At 36.3% G+C, this 21768-nt stretch overlaps 1 protein-coding gene across 2 annotated transcripts in view; it reads right to left on the bottom strand.

The window, feature by feature from the left end:
- Nucleotides 1-1787: 1787 nt before the first annotated feature.
- The window catches only part of LOC6040732 (muscle-specific protein 20), a 91019-nt gene continuing 71038 nt past the window's right edge, over nt 1788-21768 (bottom strand). For both annotated transcript variants that reach the window (XM_038252343.1, XM_038252340.1), the window contains exons 2-4: nt 8694-8905; nt 2973-3093; nt 1788-2317 (exon numbers count right to left, since the gene is read on the bottom strand). In XM_038252343.1, coding sequence (XP_038108271.1) covers nt 2126-2317; nt 2973-3093; nt 8694-8905 — 525 coding nt within the window. In that variant the 3' untranslated portion in view covers nt 1788-2125. The remainder of the gene's footprint in view (nt 2318-2972; nt 3094-8693; nt 8906-21768) is intronic.

Genomic DNA, 21768 nt, shown 5'->3' with positions numbered 1-21768 from the left:
CAAAATGTTTGCACATTTTGATGAGTAAGACAAGAAACAACTTTGTAGAAGGTTGCAAACCGCTAAACATTTTGAAAATGATGTTTTGTCTAAGTTTTTGAATATATGGGATTTATTCAGAAATTAAAATCATACCTAAAACTGTGTAAAAAATATTTTTTTACAAGAATTATGTGATAATTACGTATTTTTTGTGTACAAATATCACGTGTTTACTCTGATTAAGCTTGTTCAACCGAAATCGTCATTAATCAATGATTGCCAACTAGGACGTCAATGACTGTGCCACAAAATTATATAAATTTTGAAGCACAATTGATTTAGATAAAAAATTCCTTCAGTGGCTTCAAGATGGCAACAACCGGCACATGCTGATTCCTTTTGGTGCTGAAATTCGTTAAATTGAATTTAATACAGAATATTTTATAGTGATGATCAAATTACTTCCGTAATGATCAACGGCTTCACCTTAATGGTATTATTGAATTTTAATGAATAAATTTGATATTTTCCTAAGCAAACGTTAACCAGGAACATAAATACAAATATGATTTGAAATCGAAAATGTACTACATATTACTGTAGCAAGCTTCAAAAGTCATATTTTCATGAGTATAAAATAAAGATAATATTTTATAAAATGTTTTCTGTAGAAAATGCACTTAAAAGTAGCAATAAAACTCGAGTTTTCCAATTCAGAATTATGAAAACACTGTAACAAACATTTATTTTTGTTTGATCAAAAAATAAATAGTATTTTAACAAAAAAAATCTAACAGAAACTTTCTTTCTAAACTATTTGAACAAAAATCAAGAAATAAATATTTTTTTAAGATAAGATTGAAGATGAGAGTCTTATAAACTTCTAAAATATTGCTAATTCCTTGATCATTTAATACAAAAAAAACTGAAACAATCATTTCATACTAATGAAAAGTATTTCTCCTAAAGATAACTACAGTAATTTGCAGTATAATTTCGAGTATAAAACATGTTTTGTATCCATGCGACTAGTTAGTGTTTGATTAAGGAAATATGATATTTATTCATAAAAATCTTGTAATACCCTCTTAATCTCAAACCTGTAGAAATATCGGTTGTATCAGCTAATTCCAAGCTGAATCAGTGCAGACTGGTGTTATTTGTACACAACAATTATGTAATAATCTATTTGTTCAAGTAAAAATAATATTTTTTATTATTTTATAATTTGAATAAATTCCACATATCAAAAAATCGGTTAAAACTTAATTTTCTAAATGTTTAGCGGTTTGCAACCTTCTACAAAGTTTTTTCTTGTCTTATTTTGCACGCTTTGGTCAGTTAAATACACATGCAACACATCATTTGACAAGTTTCCTGGACTGTTATTTAAAAGTTTTTTTTTATAAATTTATATTATAAATTTTTTTATAAATGATCAAGGATTTTAAAAGAAAAAACTTAAAATAGAGATATCTCAGAAATTTCCCGATGAAACATTTCGCTCTTAGAAGCATTGGAAAGCTGAGAAAATTTCCTATAAGACACTTTTGAAAGTAGTGATGACTATTATTTCTCCTTAAGGTTGCCCAGAAAACACGCCGTGCGCCCAATAAGGCATTTTAGACCCAGTGAAAAAATATAATTTAAATTTCTGACTAGAAAGCCTTGTGTTAACAGTTGTCACAAAATTGTCGATTCTACATTTGTTGTATACGGTGAATGCTGTCAAAGATTTGACACATAAGTCTGTTTGATGTGAACTATGGATTTTCTTCAACTGGGTCGTCAAATGAAAACAAGCATTTCTCAACGTAGGTTACTGTATTTTATCAGACCAAATCTAAATGTGTATTGGCAAATAAAACAAAACTCAAAATAGCTGCAAAAATTTCCAAATTTAAACGAAACATCTTCTCTTCCTACCGCATGTTTATGATCACATAAAGGTACTCGAATCTGCTTTTGTCATCTCTACTAATCCGCTAATAATGCTGCTCAAAAAAAATGTAACGTTTGTAATACCATCCGGAATCATCGCGCACGCGGGAAATCATGCGAAACACACGTGTTTTCGTTATCGAAAAATGGGTTGAATAAATAAATAATTTAAAGTTTGTTTCTGTTCAAGCACCCACATGGCTCACTTGCCGAGCAGAATCTTCCGCGTGGCGCCAAAGTTGAGACCGGCCTGGGTGGCACCCTTGTTGGAGCCGGCCTGCAGCCCGATCAGACCCTCGCCGGCCCGCAGCTGCTCCTCGGTAAATTCGCGCCGATTCTCCTCCGAGGGCCGTGGTCCCAGGTAGGGCCCGCGAAACTCCGGGTGGCGGTAGCACTGTCGGTGGGGGGAAAAGCAGATGTTCTTTAGTGTCAAGGTTTCCCCGAGTCAGAAGGAAGCTCCCGAAGCGATCTTCCGACAAGGTTCTTTTAAAAAACTCCTTCATTTTTAAAGATGTTTAGGAGACTTTATTTGAAATTGTATTTTTTTTCATGTTCATGTTGTAGACACACCAAAAAACCATCAGATATTCGACTTCCTGCCTTCCTTTGGCAAGGTGACAGGAAGCGAGCGGAGTGAAATCACTAGAGACTTCATATCCCGACTTCATCACTTGGTTTTTGAATTGTAGAACCGTCAGTTTAACGGCCTACTGGTGCGTACCGATGGAGGGGCAGGCGGACTCAAGTAGGCATCGCCGAACGTAGTCCGCTAGCGATGGTTGCTACGATTGAGGGGGCCGTCCACGAGTTACGTAAGGAGGTTTTAAACTTGATTTTTTGAAATTTGTTCTTATTAGATCAGGAAGGTGTACAAATGTTTTTGTAACTTGATTTTTTAGGTTAACCCCTAGAAACGTAATCGAAAGACGCGTCCCCCTCAACGTAAACAAAACCACGTGCTGGCTTGGATCGTCTCACCAACACCCTGTCACGCGGATACACATTCCTTCTAGGCGCGACGTAACATGTGGTTGTGTTGCACAACTTACCGCCCGTCCGACCGCAAAGATGGTGGTGGTGACCAGCGCGACGTTCTTCTTGTCCCACAGATCCGTCGTCTGGAACAGGTCCACGTCGGCGACGCCGTACTTGATGCAGGCCTTCTGGAATCTGCAACAAAACGAAAAAAAAATCTTGTTAGAAAAGTCCAAGATGGCGGCGCAGCGAAAAAAGTGTCGCGCAGCGTTGCCGCGACGCGGCCGCCTTTTTTCCCAATAAACTGGGCACATCAAAAAATCACGAGACCATCAATGAGAGCAATCGATAATACGGGCAACAGGCGGCCATGACGGGCAGACAGTAAACGCGTGGCGTGGCGAAGATGTTGCAATGTAGCAGCACCAGGCAACAGACGCGAAGACCTGCTGCGACAGCTCCTGGTCGGGCTGTTGTCGTGGTAGCTTTACCTCCTATTTTCGACTACCAGGCAGTCTCGCTGCTAGAAAGAGTAAAAACAAATCGAGTGCGAACCGACGGGGGAACGTTCGCGGAAGGCGTTACATTGGGGTCGTGTTGCGTCGTGCGAGATGTCACACAGAATTGCTTAGACAATTTCTATTGGAAATGTCAAACGTCAAAAAATCCAATCAGAATTACGGTCAAACAAATAAATGTCTTAAAATAACCAAAGTTACGTAATCCGCACACCTCCCCGAAGCAGGCGACGACGTCGCCTTGTTTGTTTGTTTCTTCTAACTTGACTAGTCGTTGCCCTTGTTGTTGTTGTTGCTTGCTTACTAGTTTGTTTGGTTGGTTTTGTTGCGACGCCGTATGTTCGCCGCTGCTCTACGTGCGATTTACAACAAAACACGCCATTTTGTTGCATTCGCGGTCGACGGTCGCGGGGTCGTGTCACGTGGAGTTGTTTTGTTGTTTTTGGGGAAGGTTCGAGATCATAAACTCCCCACCATTCACACTCAAGGTCTTGGACAGTACGCATCGATGAACGATTTGTTAAAAGGAGTAAATATCTGCCCGATCAGAATGGTTCTTCAAAGCATCGATACTCATTCAAACCTGACTTCAGAGAAATAGAAAGAGTTTGAAATGCACCCCAACATTCACTTTCAAGCTCTTGGAGTATGGATCGATGAAAGCAATATTGGCGTAGATTCTAAGGAGGATTCGATTAAAGGAAAAATTAAACTCCGGTCTCTAAAGTAGGCTAGTACAGTTCCGGTTAATCTCCACGATATCTTATTTGAGCTCTAACTACACCACGTCCGTAATAGAGGGCAAACCTTGTGATTTTTTTTGTTACAGAAGTTCTTGATAAAAACAGCTATCCATAGTAATAACGAACCTGGAAATTATTTTCACTCAAACTTTTGATGTTTAAAATTTGTCAGAAATATGACATGAACAAACAAAATTTAAAGCGATAATTCTGCTTGACAAATCTTGTCAAAATTTGCCTAAAAGTAGCTTTCATTAAAAACCGTTCTATAAAACAATCCTGCCAACTTTACGCCTGCTGAAACTATAGAGACATGCCAAAAAATGGTGTCGCCAGCTACCAAACGAGCAGCAATCGCAGCAAGCCGTTTAGCCCCTTCAACGTGTCGTCGTTTAGGAACCAGCTCTCGACAAGCAAAAATCCGTCCTCCTCACCGTTCATGGCCTGCTGGGACAAACTTTTACAAGTACACTAAGAATATTCGAAATTATTTTATGGTTCTTAACTAAAACTAACATAATGAGGCGTCGTTACTGTACACGCGCTCCCACACAAACGTCAACTCGGATTCGTTGGACTTCATTTTGTGTAGAACAAAACCAAACCCCGTTGGCGGGTTCCCGTAGTCGCCGCCGAAAGTTCCGTTCTCAGTGCCGTCCGGGGTCCGTTTGCGGCGGTTTGGCCGTTTCTGGGGGGCATGGCTCATTTTGTTTTTGGTGCACCGTTTTCTGTACGAAGTGAACGGGAGCGCAGCGTTTGGAGGAGCAGGTCGAACGGCACATGTGTCCACAGTTGTAGCGGGACCGCTGTGAACGGTGTTTTGCGTTGGCAACAAGGGGCAGCAGATTCAAAATGGTAGCTCTCCTAGATGGCGTGAGGACAGGAGAACACGTGGAAGTTGGATGGGTTTTTATTTTTGTGTTTTTTTTTTGATGACGTAAAACGAAACTTAAATTTATGTTATTTTATTAATATTTTGAATCCGATAGAAGCCCTTTTGCAATGGCACTAAATCATAGTAGTTTGGAGAAATGTGAAAATGGTCAAACTTTATAAGAAAATATCGCTTTAAATCCAGTTGAGGCACTTGTGCAATGACACTAAATCATAGAAGCATGGAAATATGTGAAAAAGGTCAAACATTACAATAAAACATCATTTTAAATTCGATCGATGTTGATTTTTTCGTACGGTGATTTGTATGAAAATACAAAAATACTCAACCTGAATTGAAGGGCACTGAATAGCGATTTGTACCGAAAATATAAGAACAATACATCTTGAACAAAGTGCACTGAATAGCACTTATTTTTGACAGAAAAGTTTTTGACGTCATGTGTAATCTGGTTTGAATTTCTAAACTTGTGTGGATTTTCCAAAATGTAATTATGTCTTTTCTTGAAATTTTGTATGGCGATTTGAATGAAAATATAAGATAACTGAATCTGGATTAAAGGGAATCTGGATTAAAGGGCACTAAAAAGCACTAAATTTGAACACGTTTTCCGAAATGGCTACCTGCGTAAAGTGGCCTGTATTTAAGACATTGTATGGCAGTTTGTATTGAAAATATAATTATAAGAGCACTAACTCTGAGTTTAAAAGTTGTCCAAACTTGTTCGGTCAATGTCTCCCAATAGGAACATCCCAGGCTGTGGCCAATATTCTTCCAAATAGGTCGCAACCGATTGTCGGAAATCTCTGCAAACCCAATTCGAGTGGTAGAAATGACAGTTATGGCCTATCTACAATCACTTAGCTTAGAACATCTAAGTAAAGTAGTTACTTAGGAAAGTCTGCAACTTACGTTCGTCATCCACAATCAACTTAGAAAACTTGCTGGGCTGATATACGTTGCTATGCAGTTGTTTGTTTACCTTTGATATGGAAACGTCAACTTACCGTAGATTTTGAAATTTTCCAAACCAAACGTCAGTTTTTAATTTGATTACTTTTCCATTGTAGAAACTCAGATTCATTTCCATTGATTCAAATTCCTAAGCTAAGTGAAATTTTCTAAGCTAAGTGATTGTAGATAGGCCATTAGGAAATAAGGAAGGATATAAGGAATACATTGTAAAAAAGCGACAGCTGCTCGAATGGAAATGCTCCATTGGGACGTGAAATTCAAGTACCTTGAATGAGAAAGAACATCACAAATCAAAAGTACCAATCATCGCACGAGAACTGTCAAACGGAGGTACCAATCGTTTGAAATCCATTGTCTTTTGCTCAATTTTTACCTCCATTTGACAGTTCTCGTGAGTCGATTGGGGAGCCCCTCTCGCTTAACTGCGTTACGTAATATAACACGCAGAAAAATAAGGCATATTTGAATCAACAAAACGTTTTGTTGATTTGAAAATCAAGATTTTTGTTGAATCAACGCTAGACGTCACACAAGTTTTTCAGAACAACAAAAGATTTGTGTGTGGAATTGAGAAAATCATGGTTTGTTTCAACGCAAAAACGCAAAAACCGTTTGTAACTATTTTTAAAGTCTCATCTGTCAAAGTTGTATGAGTTAAAAGCTTGTTTACATTTTAAAACAACACTCAAACCCCGATGGTTTGACACCAACTGTTGTGAAATGAACGGGGTCACTTTTAAGTTTGACACCCCTTTTACACGCAGTTCACACACACTACCAAACGTTTTTTTTTGAAAGTGTGCCGTCTAAAAAGGGACAGTTCGTCACTTTTAAGTTCGTCTTTGACCAACCAACGGGGTACAAACTAAAAAAGTGTCAAACGAAAAAGTGACCAACCACCGGTGGTTGAGTGTAGCTGATTCGCTAATCCGAATTTCACTACATCGAATGTCGAATGTCTAATTGAAATGCTCGCCAATTCGAACGTATATATTAAAAAGCACACGCCAAAGCTGAGCTGTCAAACTAATGTTTACATTTCAATTACTTTTTTTCTTCGATGCCCGAGCACGTCTTGCTTTTGACAGCTGTCAGTTGTTCCAATTAGCGAATTCGTATTCGCTAATTCGAATGCAGTTCCATTCGAATTACCGAACCCGCTCTGTACCCTCTGACTGGGTAAGAAATTATGGGAAAATATATTCTGCCTGCTGGATTTCCCGATCTGATGACAACAAGAGCGACCGCCCATATTGATGGCAATGAGCGTAATGACATTTTAATGACAACCGTTAACAGCCATCATGCCATCAGCGAATGTTGTCATTCTGGAGAGATCCGGGGAGCCAGGATTCAAGGCTTGCTGCGACCCTGCGCAACAGGACGACGAAACGACTTCTCGCTTGCCAGGGCTGTTGGTGATTATTATTGATGGTGATGATGATGAGGGCATCAATTCCGAACCGGGCCTTTTTTTCTTCCTCTTGATGAATTTTCCGATCATTTCTGAGGCGCGGCGTGCAGACACCCGCTAACGACGATGATTATCGTCAGGGTCGTCATATAATCGAGTGTGCGATAGTGGCGGCGCAATCAACGCCCATGATGGAAAGGCAGTAACGCGAGCTATTATCACCATTTTCGTTGACGGTGATTGATTGCTTATGAACAGGAAACCAGAGCAGGCCGGGGGAACCGGCTCCTCATCGATATAGCGGCGCCGGTTCCTGTCGAAGACGCGACGTGTGACGTTCCCGTACCTCTGCCGGCCTACTGCGGCCCTGTTCAAGTGTCAAAATTTTACTGACTATCTGACGCAAACTGCATAACCGGCGGCGACCACTAGACGTCAAGTCATCAAGCGCGGTGGTAAAAGTCAGAGAAAGAGTTCTAGCCGACTGTCACAGGACGACGCGCGGAGCGGACGCGAACTAAGAAGTCCGACTGCCGACAGCACTCAAACCGGGCGCGCTGTGGTAGTACTTTTACCAAAGTTTGCACCAGGAGGTCATCGTTCGGAAGGAGCGGCTGCGCGGTCCCATGCAGCGAAATTCGGTCGCGGAAAAAATCTTCGTGGGCAGCGCTTCCGAAAACATCCGTAACACGCGAATCATCACGGCCTACTAGGGCAGGAGCAAGTACGGAGCAGGTCTTCCGGCTGTCACTTCGCTGCGGTTACGGGTAACGTCAAAGGAAACAAAGTTGTGACACAAACCGGGCGCGTGCCGGCCAGTGCCACAACAATACACCTGATCAACAAGAATGGCCGTGCAATGGCACCGGGAGCGCACGCCACAGCGGAGCGCTTCTTCATCGCAGACGATTCACGAAACAACAACTTGCCCGGCAACATCGCCCGCATGCGCCCCTGTTGCCAGCAGCAAAAACTTATAGCACATTTCCCTCACACCGTTACGTGTTGAGTAGGGTTAGGGTTCTGGCCGCCATGTTGCCGGCGGTTTTTGTTTTGTTTCGTGCCGCCGGCCATTGCAGCAGTACCACCTTCGGTGCGTCATTTTGCTGCTACCTAGGCAACATCGCGCCGACGAAGCAGGCGGTGCCTCGCGCAATCAAACAGTGTCAGCGCGGATACGACCGACCGGGAGCGCAGCACCACGCGGGAGCGAAACGTCAAACAAGTTTGTTTTGGTTGTTGTTACTCACTGGCTGATGTTGTCCATCATTTTGTAGTCGCCGCCGCTGGTGTTGATTTTCGGCACGATGCCGGGCGAAAGGCGATTCATGAGGCGGCACAGCAGAATGCCGTCGCGCAGGCAGTCCTCGTAGGCGAATCCGGCGGTGAACTTTTCCCCGAGCAGCGTCTCGATCCAGTGCTGGGCTTCGCGTTCCTGGTCCTTGTCGCGCTTTCCGGCGACCTGTGCGTGGGAGATGGAGAGAAGAGAGGTGGATTAGTTTGGGTGAAATCAAAGAGCCGAAATACTGGAAAACGTTGACATTAAAATGGTCGGAAGAAAAAGTTACTTGAATCTGAAGATGAAAAGATTAGATTTGTGCTTCTGGAAAACTATCAAAACAATTGAAAACAGCTACAATTTATTAGTCAAACACGCATCAACATGTCAAAAATCTGTTTCAAAACATTGTCAGATTTCAAAAACACTTGCGCATGGCAATGCTTCATCGATTGCTGAAATTGAAACCGGGAATTGAGCCGAAACGTTTACCAGTTGCTTGTGGATTTAATAGTATAATAAACTTGGTAAATCAAAACTCAGTACTGGTTTGGTGTTTGTGTTTGTAAGATAGAATCTCGATATTATAACCTATGATATTACGTCCGTATTCGAGAAGCTTAAGTTTTAAGTTAGCTTTTAAAATGTATTTATTTCATATATATATACATATTTAAGTCTTAATGTTTCTACAAACAATGAACAAAATACTTTATCGTTGGCGGCTAAAGTGTTGACACCAATTTCAATCCAATGATAAATATGTAACAAACCTACAAAATTTGTTCATCCATTAATGCCTCTGTTTTGACTCTTCGAAATTTATTTTCATTAATATACCTCAACGCAAACATTCTACCTTTCAGGCCATCCTGCATCCATCATCAATATTCTCCGCCACGTTGTGTTAATACAAATCACCACCCAACAACTCTCGTAAACGTGTGCAATTTGCTTAAGGTAACCTATTGGCACACTGAATTTGTAACATATCCAACTTTTTTATGTTCTATTAAAAAAAAACCTTGAAAATCTTGTTTCATAACTTAGTACAAATTAATTTGACATAGTAAAGACTCAAACCGAAATGGGTCATAACAAGCTCTCGGTACCCTAACACAATTGTGTCGGGGGAAATTTGTTTGCTAACGGATACCATCTTTCAAACCTGCACCGGGCGCATCAAAACGACGAAAGGGCATTTTCCCGGCAACTTTGCAGGCTATCTTTGGACTCTGGGGAAAGGTATTGTGCTTAGGGCGTCCAATTTTCCCGGGTTCAGAATTTCCCGGGAATCGGGGAAAATATTTTTTGAGCCTCGGGAATTCCCGGGATTCCAGGAAGATTTTGGAAGCAGTTAAAAAATCTATGTTTTCATTATATTTGTTATGTTTTTCTAGCTTTAATCATAGAATTAGCTCAAAAATGTTAATTGGTAATATGCTACACTTCAATCTGAACAAGGACAGCAGTCTTTAAATAGTTTAAAACAGTTTAAAACATGTGTTCTTTGATGTGCTTTTGAATTTAAATGAAGCACAATTTTTATTTATTTATTTTATTTATTTATTTATTTATTTATATAACATGACTGCAAAAGCTTAATCTATTTCATTGAAACTGTCTAAAACAACAACAATAAATTTAACCAGACAATGTAACACTTTGGATAAGTATAGAATTTTGTGTTTTATATTTGAAACATATTTTCAAAATTATTTTTTAATCTACCGTTAACTGGGGATAATCGGGACTGCAGTCTGAATAGGTACAGGAGAGCAATAAATTTGGATCAGAACATTATTCTAAAAGATAGCTTAAACATCTATCTTAATTTTTGAATATCATACTTTTCAAGTTTAAAGTCTTAAATATCTGTGAATATAATACTTAGTTTATTTTAAAAAATTAAAAAATAATAATAGAAAATATTTAAGGCACAAAGCATTTTTCGGATCAGTAAACTAAAATTTTAAAAAATTTCCCTAATAAGTCAAATTAACCCTGATATATGCCGAATAAAATATTAATGCTGTTAAATTCTTATTGATTACTAAGTATTCAACTGTTGATCTAATTCCACCCCCAAATCTAAATTTCTAGACCAAAATTTGGTTTGTTTTCATTCTCGGAAATTCCCAGGTCATAATAAAAATAATCCCGAGTTTCGGGAATTCCCGGTTTTGCGAAAATCCTGGGATTTTGTTGGTAAAAACTCATTTGGCAGTGCAGCCATTTTTTTCGAAAAATTGCAATCAAAAAGTTCGCTTTGACGCTTTTTCGCTTCACTTATTTTTTTATGTTTGCTTTTCTTTTAGAGGCTGTATCTCAGTAACCTTTGGTCCAATCTTCAATTTCTTTCAGTAAGTTTTCTGATCTTTTCTAGAAAAAATTTCTTATGGAAGGTCAAGATACAGGTAAACTGCTGCAGATAAAAAAGTCCCGTTTTTACAAAAAAATAATTTTAGGTGGCTATATCTTGAAAACGACATAACTAAAAACTTTATGTAAACTACTTTTTTGCAATTCCGTCGTGAAACTACTTTATTTTTCTGGCATTCTCGAATGACAAAAGGGCCTGCTTTTCAAAACAAAAAAACTAGAGTGCGTAAAAGTTGGCCAGATTTACAGGTGTCGGTTTTTCGGTTTTGTTTTCAGTGCGTAAAATCGACGTCTTACTTTTTCAACGTTTTATGAGATTTGAAATTAAGACGCCTCAAAAACTTGTGACTGGAAATAGTAGTTCAAGCAACAAGTTGAAAAATTAAGCAATCGAAAAAATGTTGAAAAGTATCACTTTTCCAAACAAGTGCTGAAAAGTAGAACTTTTCAACATTTGTTTTGAAATGGGTTACACTGTAACTGAAAATCACATTCTGCTGAGTTCATTTTCGCACCCTCCCATACTGATTTTTCAGTTCAACTACGATTCCAACTTTGTTGGTAACAGAAATTCTCCGAACATCGGATAATCGAAACTTCGTATGATCGAGGCTTCGTATAATCGAGTCTGGACTGTATGCAATAATCAATGACTACTCGGTTGGAACAGTCGTTGAATAGACTTCACGCATGGAAACAAAACCCGTTTCTTTCACATAATAAACCTTTTGAAACTCGGTGCAAAATAAGATTTTTTCAGCACGAGTCGTACATTTAAAACCTTATTGCATAAACTACTATTTTGGTTAAAATTTGATTTTACATCTTAAAATAATTTACTGCGTAATTAAAATAATGTTTTTTTTTAATTGGCAACACTGCCAAATGATTTTCAACCAACTTGTGCTCTGACTCAAACGATGCAATTTTGTATCATCTAAAAATAATCCAAAAATTATTTTTTTTTCAAAAATAATTGGTTAACACAATTTAATATTTTGTGTGAAAAGCTGAACAAAAAAAAATTTTTTTTAAGCGTTTTATTTTTTTTGAGAATTCTGTCTTTCCGGAAACATTGATCAGAAAATCCGTTGTCATAATCATGTTTCACCCAAATTAATTAGCAAAAAAATCCTCATTTTTCATTCCTTAAATTCTTCTCATGACAGTAATCTAATCTAATCAAATCTAATCTAATCTAATCTAATCTAATCTAATCTAATCTAATCTAATCTAATCTAATCTAATCGAACACAAGCGCAGCCAGTCCGAAGAAAGCATCCTGGAAGAACTTGGGGTTAGATTACGCCCCAAGTTCTTTCTTGTCAATATTAATTATTGCAGTACACTTGAGTAACCCCGAAGATGTATTGCATAAATTAAAGCGGCCAGGCCTACTGCGTTGCATTAACCGCAGAGACAGATTCTGTGAACGGAGCACATTTCACAGAATCTACAGGGAGGAAGGATGCGTGGACATACCGTACCAAACGCTCCTGTTTACAGTTTCATATGTGTTTTGTATAATGTGTTAAGTGTAAAATATAGTGTGGTTATATAATCAATTAAATATAATAATGCAATATAATGATCATTTAATAAAATCCCTTCACCTATATATAATAACCACGCACCCAAGCACACAAACAGCGACACAAAAGAAATGAAAATGAGCATGCAAAAACAAGACAGCGCGTCCCCGTGGTCAGCGCACTAATCTAAATAGTAGTTTATGCAACAAGTTGCAAAAAGAGGATTTTTTCAGCACGAGTCGTACATTTATCCAACGAGGTTCACCGAGTTGGATAAATACGAAGAGTGTTGAAAAAATCAAGTTTTGCAACGAGTTCCATACAACATTTTTTGCAATTCCAAAAAACACACACTGAGTGAAATTTTATGTTAAATTTTCATGTATTTTGTCAATAAATCGTTTAAATCAAAAAAAATGTTGAAAAGTGTTACTTTTCGAAACAAATGCTAAAAAGTTCAACTTTTCAGCACCCATTTGAGTGCTGAAAAGTAGAATTTTTCAGCATTTATTTTGAAAAGTGTTGCTATTCGATTCTGTTATTTTTGGTACAGAAAAGTAGGCTATTTTGTCGTTCAAGAATGACAGGAAAAGTAAATAGTTTCATGACGGAATTGCAAAAAATATGTTTTGAAAAATGTTAAAACTAACTAGAAAACCTAATATTATAATTGCAGAAAGTGTTTTTGTTACGTTATTTTATATAATTCTTCAATTGACTATTAAACATTTTCGCTTATTTTTAACGTAATACAATTTTTTTTCTAAATTTTTTTGATCTTTTCAGTTACGAAATATTGATCTCAACATGACAATATCTATTTGAAGAAAAAAAGTTAGAGTGATATTTGTAAAACTAATTTAATAAAGGCATGGCAAAACAAGTGTGATCTTATTCAATGATTTATTTTTTTGTATTGATTTATTTTGAAATATTCGTGTTATAAAACTCAAGAGTTTTTAACTGAATATTATTGAAACAAAAACTGAGAAAACGAAAACAAAACATAGTAAGACAAAAACATTTTCTAAAGCAACTATACATATTTTGCTAACTTTTGCCAGAATCAAAAACTAAATCATAAGGCTTATTAGTTTTTCACGCTAAAAACCGCTAAACTAAATCATCCAACTTTGTGAAAATTTCACGAGATTCCGAAAAAAATCTGAAATGTTTTGAAAAAGTCTGATGATAAACATCAATAACTATATTACGAAGCACAATTCATGTGATCATGCATAAACTGAATCTTTCTAATATTTTTTTAGAATTCCAGTAACAAAGTAAAATTGTATTAAATTTGTTTTTTTGTTGTTATTGAATTGAATGAAACTTTAAATAAATTTAAATTGTTTAAAAAACTGTATTACTGTACTCATCCAATAACAAATTGTTCAACAGCCAAAAAATAGTATAATAAACAATTTAAATAACGAAATAATGGTTGTTTGAATTAAAAAAGTGTTATACTCCTGTCCATTTGTCTTGCAATTATTTGTTTCCAAAATATCTAAATATAAACGAAATTATATTTTGCACAAAAAAAGTTTTTTTTTCCGGTGCTCTGTTCATATGAATTTCATAAAAAATACCAAACATAAAATCCCTTTGGCCAGTTGTCATACTTACAGCAATTTTCAGGGTGTGTCAAGATAGCACGACAAGATTAAAACTTCTGTCATATCAAGAATGACAACAATACACGGAGTTTTTTTCCGGTTTTTATTTAAATTCTCAGGATCGAAATTGAATTTTGGGGATCTGTGAAGGTCAAAAGGTGACGCTATGTTAGCTGCACAAAATGGCATTGTTGACTCAATTTGATCCAAAATGCACGTGTGACAAAATAGCACGACAATGACGATTTGAGATTTAAATTTACGAAACATTATAACTATTTGTTTATGTTGTAAGAGAAATGTAACTGAAAATATATTCTCAAAAAAATATGTGTGAATGTTCTGAAATGAAAATTCATTTTTGATATTATTAACAGCGAGAAATATGCTATTCAGTTAGGTGGTTAAATCACATCGCTAATCCCAGGTTTTTGGTCACTGCTAGGACGATCAATCAAGTTGTATCCGCCGCCTGAGGGCCAAAAATCCCACCAATCAGCCGAATTTGACAGGTAGACGAAAATAAAAGTGAAGTATAAAGTCGAATGAGACGTTCAACAAATTCGTGGAAAATGGTAACAAGCCCGCCCACGCACGGGGGGAAATTAGACTTGATGAAAACACGCCCGTTTTTCGAGAGCGGATTTCGTTGTTGTCCGTCGGGGGAAAACTCGTAAGGGCGCAACCTCATTAAGGCCACCGCCACAACCGGGGAGTCAGCCGGCGCTCAAGTGGTGAGGAAATTTATTTTCTAGTGCAGGAAGCAGTCGATGGTTTGACAATAGGGACGTGGCGTTACATCGTGCTGCCACCTGGTTTTTTTAAGCGCAAGAGTGGAAAGGTGCTGAGTCATCGTCTAAAAATAGACGGCGTCCTATCTAGTCCAGCAAAATGAAGTCGATAAAGTAGTCGGTTTCAATGAGAAAAAGTGGAAAATGTGGTCTAAAAATAGCGACGCCATCCCCCAATTATTGCTGTCAATCAATTGTTCAAGATGCCAGTGAAGTTACCGTTCTGGGTTTTTGTTTGACTTTCTCAAATCAACGAATAACAGTTTGAATTAAAACGTGTCAAACAATCCTGTTTCTACTGTGAAACCAAATTGACCACCCTAATCCCCACCGGGCAGCAGAGTCAAGGACCGCTCACCCCCCGAAAGAGAGTGATGGAATTATTTAATCCAAGTAGACCTTGGCCGAATCGATGGTTTATCTCATCGCGGTTGTCTGGCCTCGGAAATTATTTTAATGCAAACAGACTCGGCGTTTTTTGAATCGATTGACGTCAGCCATTTTTTTCATTTTGTTTGCTTTTCGTCTTCCTTTTTTTTGGCGAACGAAAACAGATCTCGCCCCACGAAGGGGGAAGTACTTTGCTAATTTAACATAAACACGAACATAATCGGAACAGGAAAAACGATTTTACTTCTTTTTCTACAGAAAAAAAACAAAACCACCGCGCGTCTCCACGAACCTTTCGCGAAAAAAAAAGTCTGCATTGTTTACATACACTTTGTATTGCGAGTTTAGTGCCAAATTGACGCGCTGTTCGTTTTTCTCTTCTTGTTTCGCGCGCGCGCGCAGCTTAATGTGTATGACGTGAATTTTGCTGGTCAAAAGTTTGTTGGCAGACCCAGGCGCAACGTGAGCTCCGAGTCTGTCATAAATTATATTTATTCTAGCGTGCCGTCAAACGTTTCTTTCTCCTCAAATGATGAGGTGAGGTGTTTTTAAGGGAATAGGGGGAGGGGAAACATTAACGTCACGTTTGAGTTAGTTTTCAATTTCACCCACTTGAAAGTAAATATCATATGTTGAAGAACGCCGTTGAAGGAGCAAAGTTCGGTCCCCCTTCTCCCAGCACAAGTGCATTCACATTGGCGCAAATTTAGACCGGAAAAAGGGGTTCAGGTTGTAGATTTTTTTTGAGTCGAAATAGCACTTGTACGATATGACTTGATGGGGTGCTGTAAAGTTGATGGAAAAATGTTTTCTTGAATTGTAAAAAGTCATAAAATTCTTTTTAGTATCAAATTTACTAAAGATTTTCCTTTGAACACATTTTTGCTTAATATTTGGTTTTCGAAATTTTCCTAATGGGATACTGTTATTGGTGAGACCTGAATTTGTAACACTTTTGCGCAAGACATCCTACAACTTTAATCAAGATGTTATCAGTGACTTCAGAAACGAGTGCTGGCTTGATTTTGGTAAATATATTCGAATTGCAGATTTAGTGTGTTTAATGGCTTAATCAATTAGTCCGCTCCATGCCTGGCGAAAACCCACACAAGATAAAAAGGAATTAATTCAAACTTTATGAGACGAAATGGTATTTGGAATAAAAAAGCCGTTTTGTATCTTAATTAAAAAAAGCATTTTTTTAAGTGGAAGCAAGAGCAATCACCTTATAAAAAAATGCATTTTAAAATTTGAAGTTCTGAAAAAGTCAAACAATTGCAAGACCATCTTTTTGTGGAAGTTGTTATTTAGTTTTATTAATACATTTTCACTCATAGTTGAATTTCCAAAGAACTTATTTTTAATGTTTCGATTTTAAAAGGTGTTAAAACATCTTTTGTAACAATGTTCAGGACGCAAATTTTAATAGGTACCAAAGTTATGATTTTTTTTGAAAAAAGTATGTTTTAGGGAAATATCAATAATATGGCCACACAAAATTAAAATATCAAAATTAAGCAGCAAATTTCAATAAAATTATCGCCATCTCTAAGAAAAAATGTTTTTTTTTTACAATTTAAAAATATTTTTTTAAGGATAAGCCAAAAAGCTTAGAAAATTGTCTATAAGAGCGATTCTCTACGGAAACGGTATTTTTTCTTTAATTTTAATTTTTGTGTTTTTTTAATCTGACTGAAACATTTTTCTTACCTTCGGTATGCCCAAAGAAGCAATTTTGTATCGTTAGTTTGTCCATATAAATTTGGTAGCTGTCCATGCAAAAATGATGGATGAAAATTCAAAAATCTGTATCTTTTGAAGGATTTTTTTTATCGAATTGGTGTCTTCGGCAAAGTTGTAGGTATGGATACGGACTACACTGGACAAAATGATACACGGTAAAAAAAATTTTGGAAATTTTTTAATTAACTTTTTGTCACTAAAACTTGATTTGCAAAAAACACTATTTTTTAATGTGTTTTAGAGGGCATCACATTTTTGAATCTGTACTGATGTTTTCAAAAAATCGAAATATTGATCGCAAAAAATTTTCCACTTCATTTTTCGATGTAAAATCAAATTTGCAATCAAAAAGTACTTTAAACAAATTTTGATAAAGTGCACCGTTTTCAAGTTATAGCCATCTTTAGGCAAGGCCGTTGCAAATATTTTTCAAAGTTTATGTCGCCCCCCTTCAAAATCGGTCCGAAAAATCAGGGGGCAAAAAAATATATTTTTTCAAAAAACTCTAAAATTTCATGAGAATTAGAAGTCTAACCAACTGAAAAACAATTAAAAATGGATTTTCCTGCATTCAAAATCATATTTAGCATGTGTGGGATCGATTAAAAATATTTTAAATTTTTGAGAAAGTCCAATGTTTTTTTTCGGCGAAAAAAAAATCTCTTCAATACTTGCATATTTTGAGCATTAATGATTGCAAAACAACTGGACAGGTGTAAAATGCATTTTAAAATACTTTTTTCATTCAAATGTTGAGACCATGGCTTGTAATTTCAATTTTTATATTTATGTTTTTTTTCTCCTTAAACATATCAAAAAATAAAAAAAAAAAATAAAAATAGTGTTTTTTTGCAAATCAAGTTTTAGTGTCAAAAAGTAAATTAAAAAATCACCAATTTTTTTTACCGTGTATCATTTTTTCCAGTGTAGTCCGTATCCATACCTACAACTTTGCTGAAGACAGCAAATCGATCAAAAATTCCTTCAAAAGATACAGATTTTTGATACATAATTTTTCATACATAATTTTTGTATGGGCAGCTGCCAAATTTGTATGAAAAATTATATGGACAAAATAAAAATAGTGTTTTTTGCTTTTGTTAAGTTGTTTGAGTTTCGCGATTTGATAGGAAGTATTATACAGTGCTAAAAGGATGCTCCAAAACGATGTATGGCTCTTACAAAAACAATTTTTTTAATCCGACTGAAACTTTTTTGGTTCCTTCGGTATGCCCAAAGAAGCCATTTTGCATCATTAGTTTGTCCATATAATTTTCCATACAAATTTGGCAGCTGTCCATACAAAAATGATGTATGAAAATTCAAAAATCTGTATCTTTTGAAGGAATTTTTTGATCGATTTGGTGTCTTCAGCAAAGTTGTAGGTATGGATATGGACCACACTGAAAAAAAATGAAAAAAAAATTCAACTTCATTTTTCGATGTAAAATCAAATTTGCAATCAAAAAGTACTTCAGTGAAATTTTGATAAAGTGCACCGTTTTCAGGTTAAATCCATATTTAGGTGACTTTTTTGAAAATAGTCGAAGTTTTTGATTTTTTTAAATTAGTGCACATGTTTGCCCACCTTTGACAAAAATATTTTTGAAAAGCTGAGAAAATTATCTATATTTTGCTTTTTCGGACTTTGTTGATACGACCTTTAGTTGCTGAGATATTGCAATGCAAAGGTTTAAAAACAGGAAAATTGATGTTTTCTAAGTCTCACCCAACCATTTTTCAATGTCGATATCTCAGCAACTAATGGTCCGATTTTCAATGTTAAAATATCAAATATTTGAGAAATTTTCCGATCTTTTCGAAAACTATATTTTCAAAATTTTCAAATCAAGACTAACATTTTAAAAGGGCGTAATATTGAAAGAAAATTGAAAATTGAATTGGGTGACAAAAACTTTTAAAAATATTTGTACCAGCCTAAGGTAATTGAAAAAAAAAAATTAGCTAAATGTACTTCTGTTCTCAATAATATTTTAAGGTTTTTTTTTATTTAGAAAATGTTGGCAAGTATTCTGCGTGACTTATGTAATGGCGTTAATTAATCTTTAAATTAAGGCCGTTGCAAATATTTATCAAAGTCAGCCTGAAAAATCAGGGGGCAAAAAAAAATGTTTTCGAAAAACTACAAAACTTTAATGAAAATTAAAGTTTAATCAACTGAAAACCAGTAAAAATGCATTATTCTGCGTTTATTTAGCATGTTTAACCTCCTTTGAAAACATTTTAAATTTTCATAAAATACTAATGTACAGTCTCACGAAATCCGTCAATACATAGATATTTTGAAGACTAATGATTGGAAAGCAACTGGACGAGTGTAAAATGCAATTTAAAACATTTTCTTCATCCAAATGTTGAAACCTAGGCATGTAATTTCACTTATTTTTTTTTTTGCATTCCCCTCGACTTTGGTCAGAGCCGAGGGACATAAACTTCAAAAAATATTTGCAACGGCCTATGTGTGACTAATAAAAAATTGTTGAGAGCTAGGCTTTCAACATTTCAACGAAAAAAATGTTAGAAAATTTTTGAAGCACTCGTAAAGTTGAATTGCAACATTTTTTTTTCAAAAATGTAAGATTCGGCAAAAAAACATTTTAGCAAAAACATCAATTCATCGAAAATTCATTTTTTTTTATAAGCCAAAACATGCTCAAAATGATTCTAAACGGAGAGGAATGCATTTTCAATTGATTTCAGCTGATTGCACTCATATTTTTATGGATATTTTGAATAAATATATTTACCCTTGGTTTTTCTAGCAAATTTTTAATTATGAGGGGAGGGGAGGATTGTCGAAAAAAGCGTTATAAAATATTTGCAGCAGCCTTATTTTTCCGATTTCATCATTTAGTCAGCCTTAATCCTGAAAGCCTGATTTCCAAAAATGTTTGATGAATATTTACTAGTTTCACTAACACTGAAACTTGTGAAACTGTTTTCTAAAATAGGGACCAAAACATTGAATAAAAAGTTTAAAGGTTTTTTTATCAACAAAAAATTAAAAAGATTTGCATAAAAAAGTTTAAATTAAATCTTAATTTTGAAAAGTATTAAATCATTTAACAAGTGATCAACGGGCCATTTTACATGATTATTCAAAATTGGTCCTCGGGCCACAAAAAATTACCTCACGGGCCACGTTTGGCCCACGGGCCATACTTTGGTCACCCCTGTATTATACGTTTAATTACAGTTAAACAGCAAGATAAGCGTTGTGCAGCCATCCGGAACTGTGCGACCTTTATTGCTAATGCTAATGCTAATGCTAAAGTTGGCATTTTATGTCTTCTAAAACATATCAAAAAATAAAAAAAATAAAAATAGTTTTTTTTTCAAATCAAGTTATAGTGATAAAAAGTAAAATAAAAAAAAATACCATTTTTTTAACCGTGTATTATTTTTTTTTCCAGTGTAGACCGTATCCATACCTACAACTTTGCCGAAGACACCAAATCTAATCTAATCTAATCTAATCAGACCCTAGCGCAGCCAATCTTTCGAAGGGATCCTGGAGAGTGCCTTAGGTTAGATGACGCCTAGCACTCTTCTTGTCATTTATTAACATTTGTAGTGCGCCATTGCATTAGAATGCATTGAAACAACACAAGCGTTAAAGCGGCCAGACCTACTGCGTAAAGCCGTATCGCAGAGATGACTCGTAATTGGGTTGAGTTTGAGCACTGAGTGTTCGAACAACAACACAATTCTGAATCGACAGGAGGAAGAAGCGTGGGGACACACCACCATACGCTCCGAGATTTGGTTGTATTCGTTGGGAGCACCATGCTAAGAAGGTTTGGTACTCCGGGACCCTCTGGGATGGGACATTGTATTTCCACGAATGCCCTGGACACTATTTGCCGTGGTTATAGCGCCACAACTCGCTCTCTGTAACAGTATTCCTAATTCCAGTCCACACTCATCAAGTCCTCATGGCTTATTGGTTAGCATTTTTGCTTACCAATCCAAAGGACGGAGGATCGAACCCCGCCTCGAGCGACTTTAATTTTTCGTTCATATTCATCATTTCAATTTTATGTGTTCTGAACTTTCACGTTGGGAGCAGATGGGAATCGAACCCAGAACCATTCGCTTACAAAGCGAACACCGTAACCAGTCAGCCACGGCCGCTCACACCAAATCGATCAAAAAAATCCTTCAAAAGATACAGATTTTTGAATTTTCATACATCATTTTTGTATGGACAGCTACCAAATTTGTATGGAAAATTATATGGACAAACTAATGATGCAAAATGGCTTCTTTGAATGACCGAAATCTGGGAGAACTGCTCAACTGTTAATTTTCAGTGCACTATGGTTTCGAACTACAAAATGATAAAAAACAAGTTTTTTAAAACTCACAAAATTGAACGAGAACTGTTTTTGATTAGAGTTTTAAGAGTAACGTAAAATAAGTTTATATTGTTTTCTATGTCTTTTTAAAGCATTAAAATGGCTAGAGTGATCATTATTCATAAGTTAATGAATTATCGCAATTTCGTAGAAACCGCGTTATCCGCGGAATTTGCCTTGGGTCATAAAATTTTACCGATCCCATAAAAT

This window comes from Culex quinquefasciatus, chromosome 1 (assembly GCF_015732765.1).
Source record: "Culex quinquefasciatus strain JHB chromosome 1, VPISU_Cqui_1.0_pri_paternal, whole genome shotgun sequence".
NCBI classification, from domain to species: Eukaryota; Metazoa; Arthropoda; class Insecta; order Diptera; family Culicidae; genus Culex; species Culex quinquefasciatus.
This window is presented reverse-complemented; position numbering and strand designations above follow the sequence as displayed.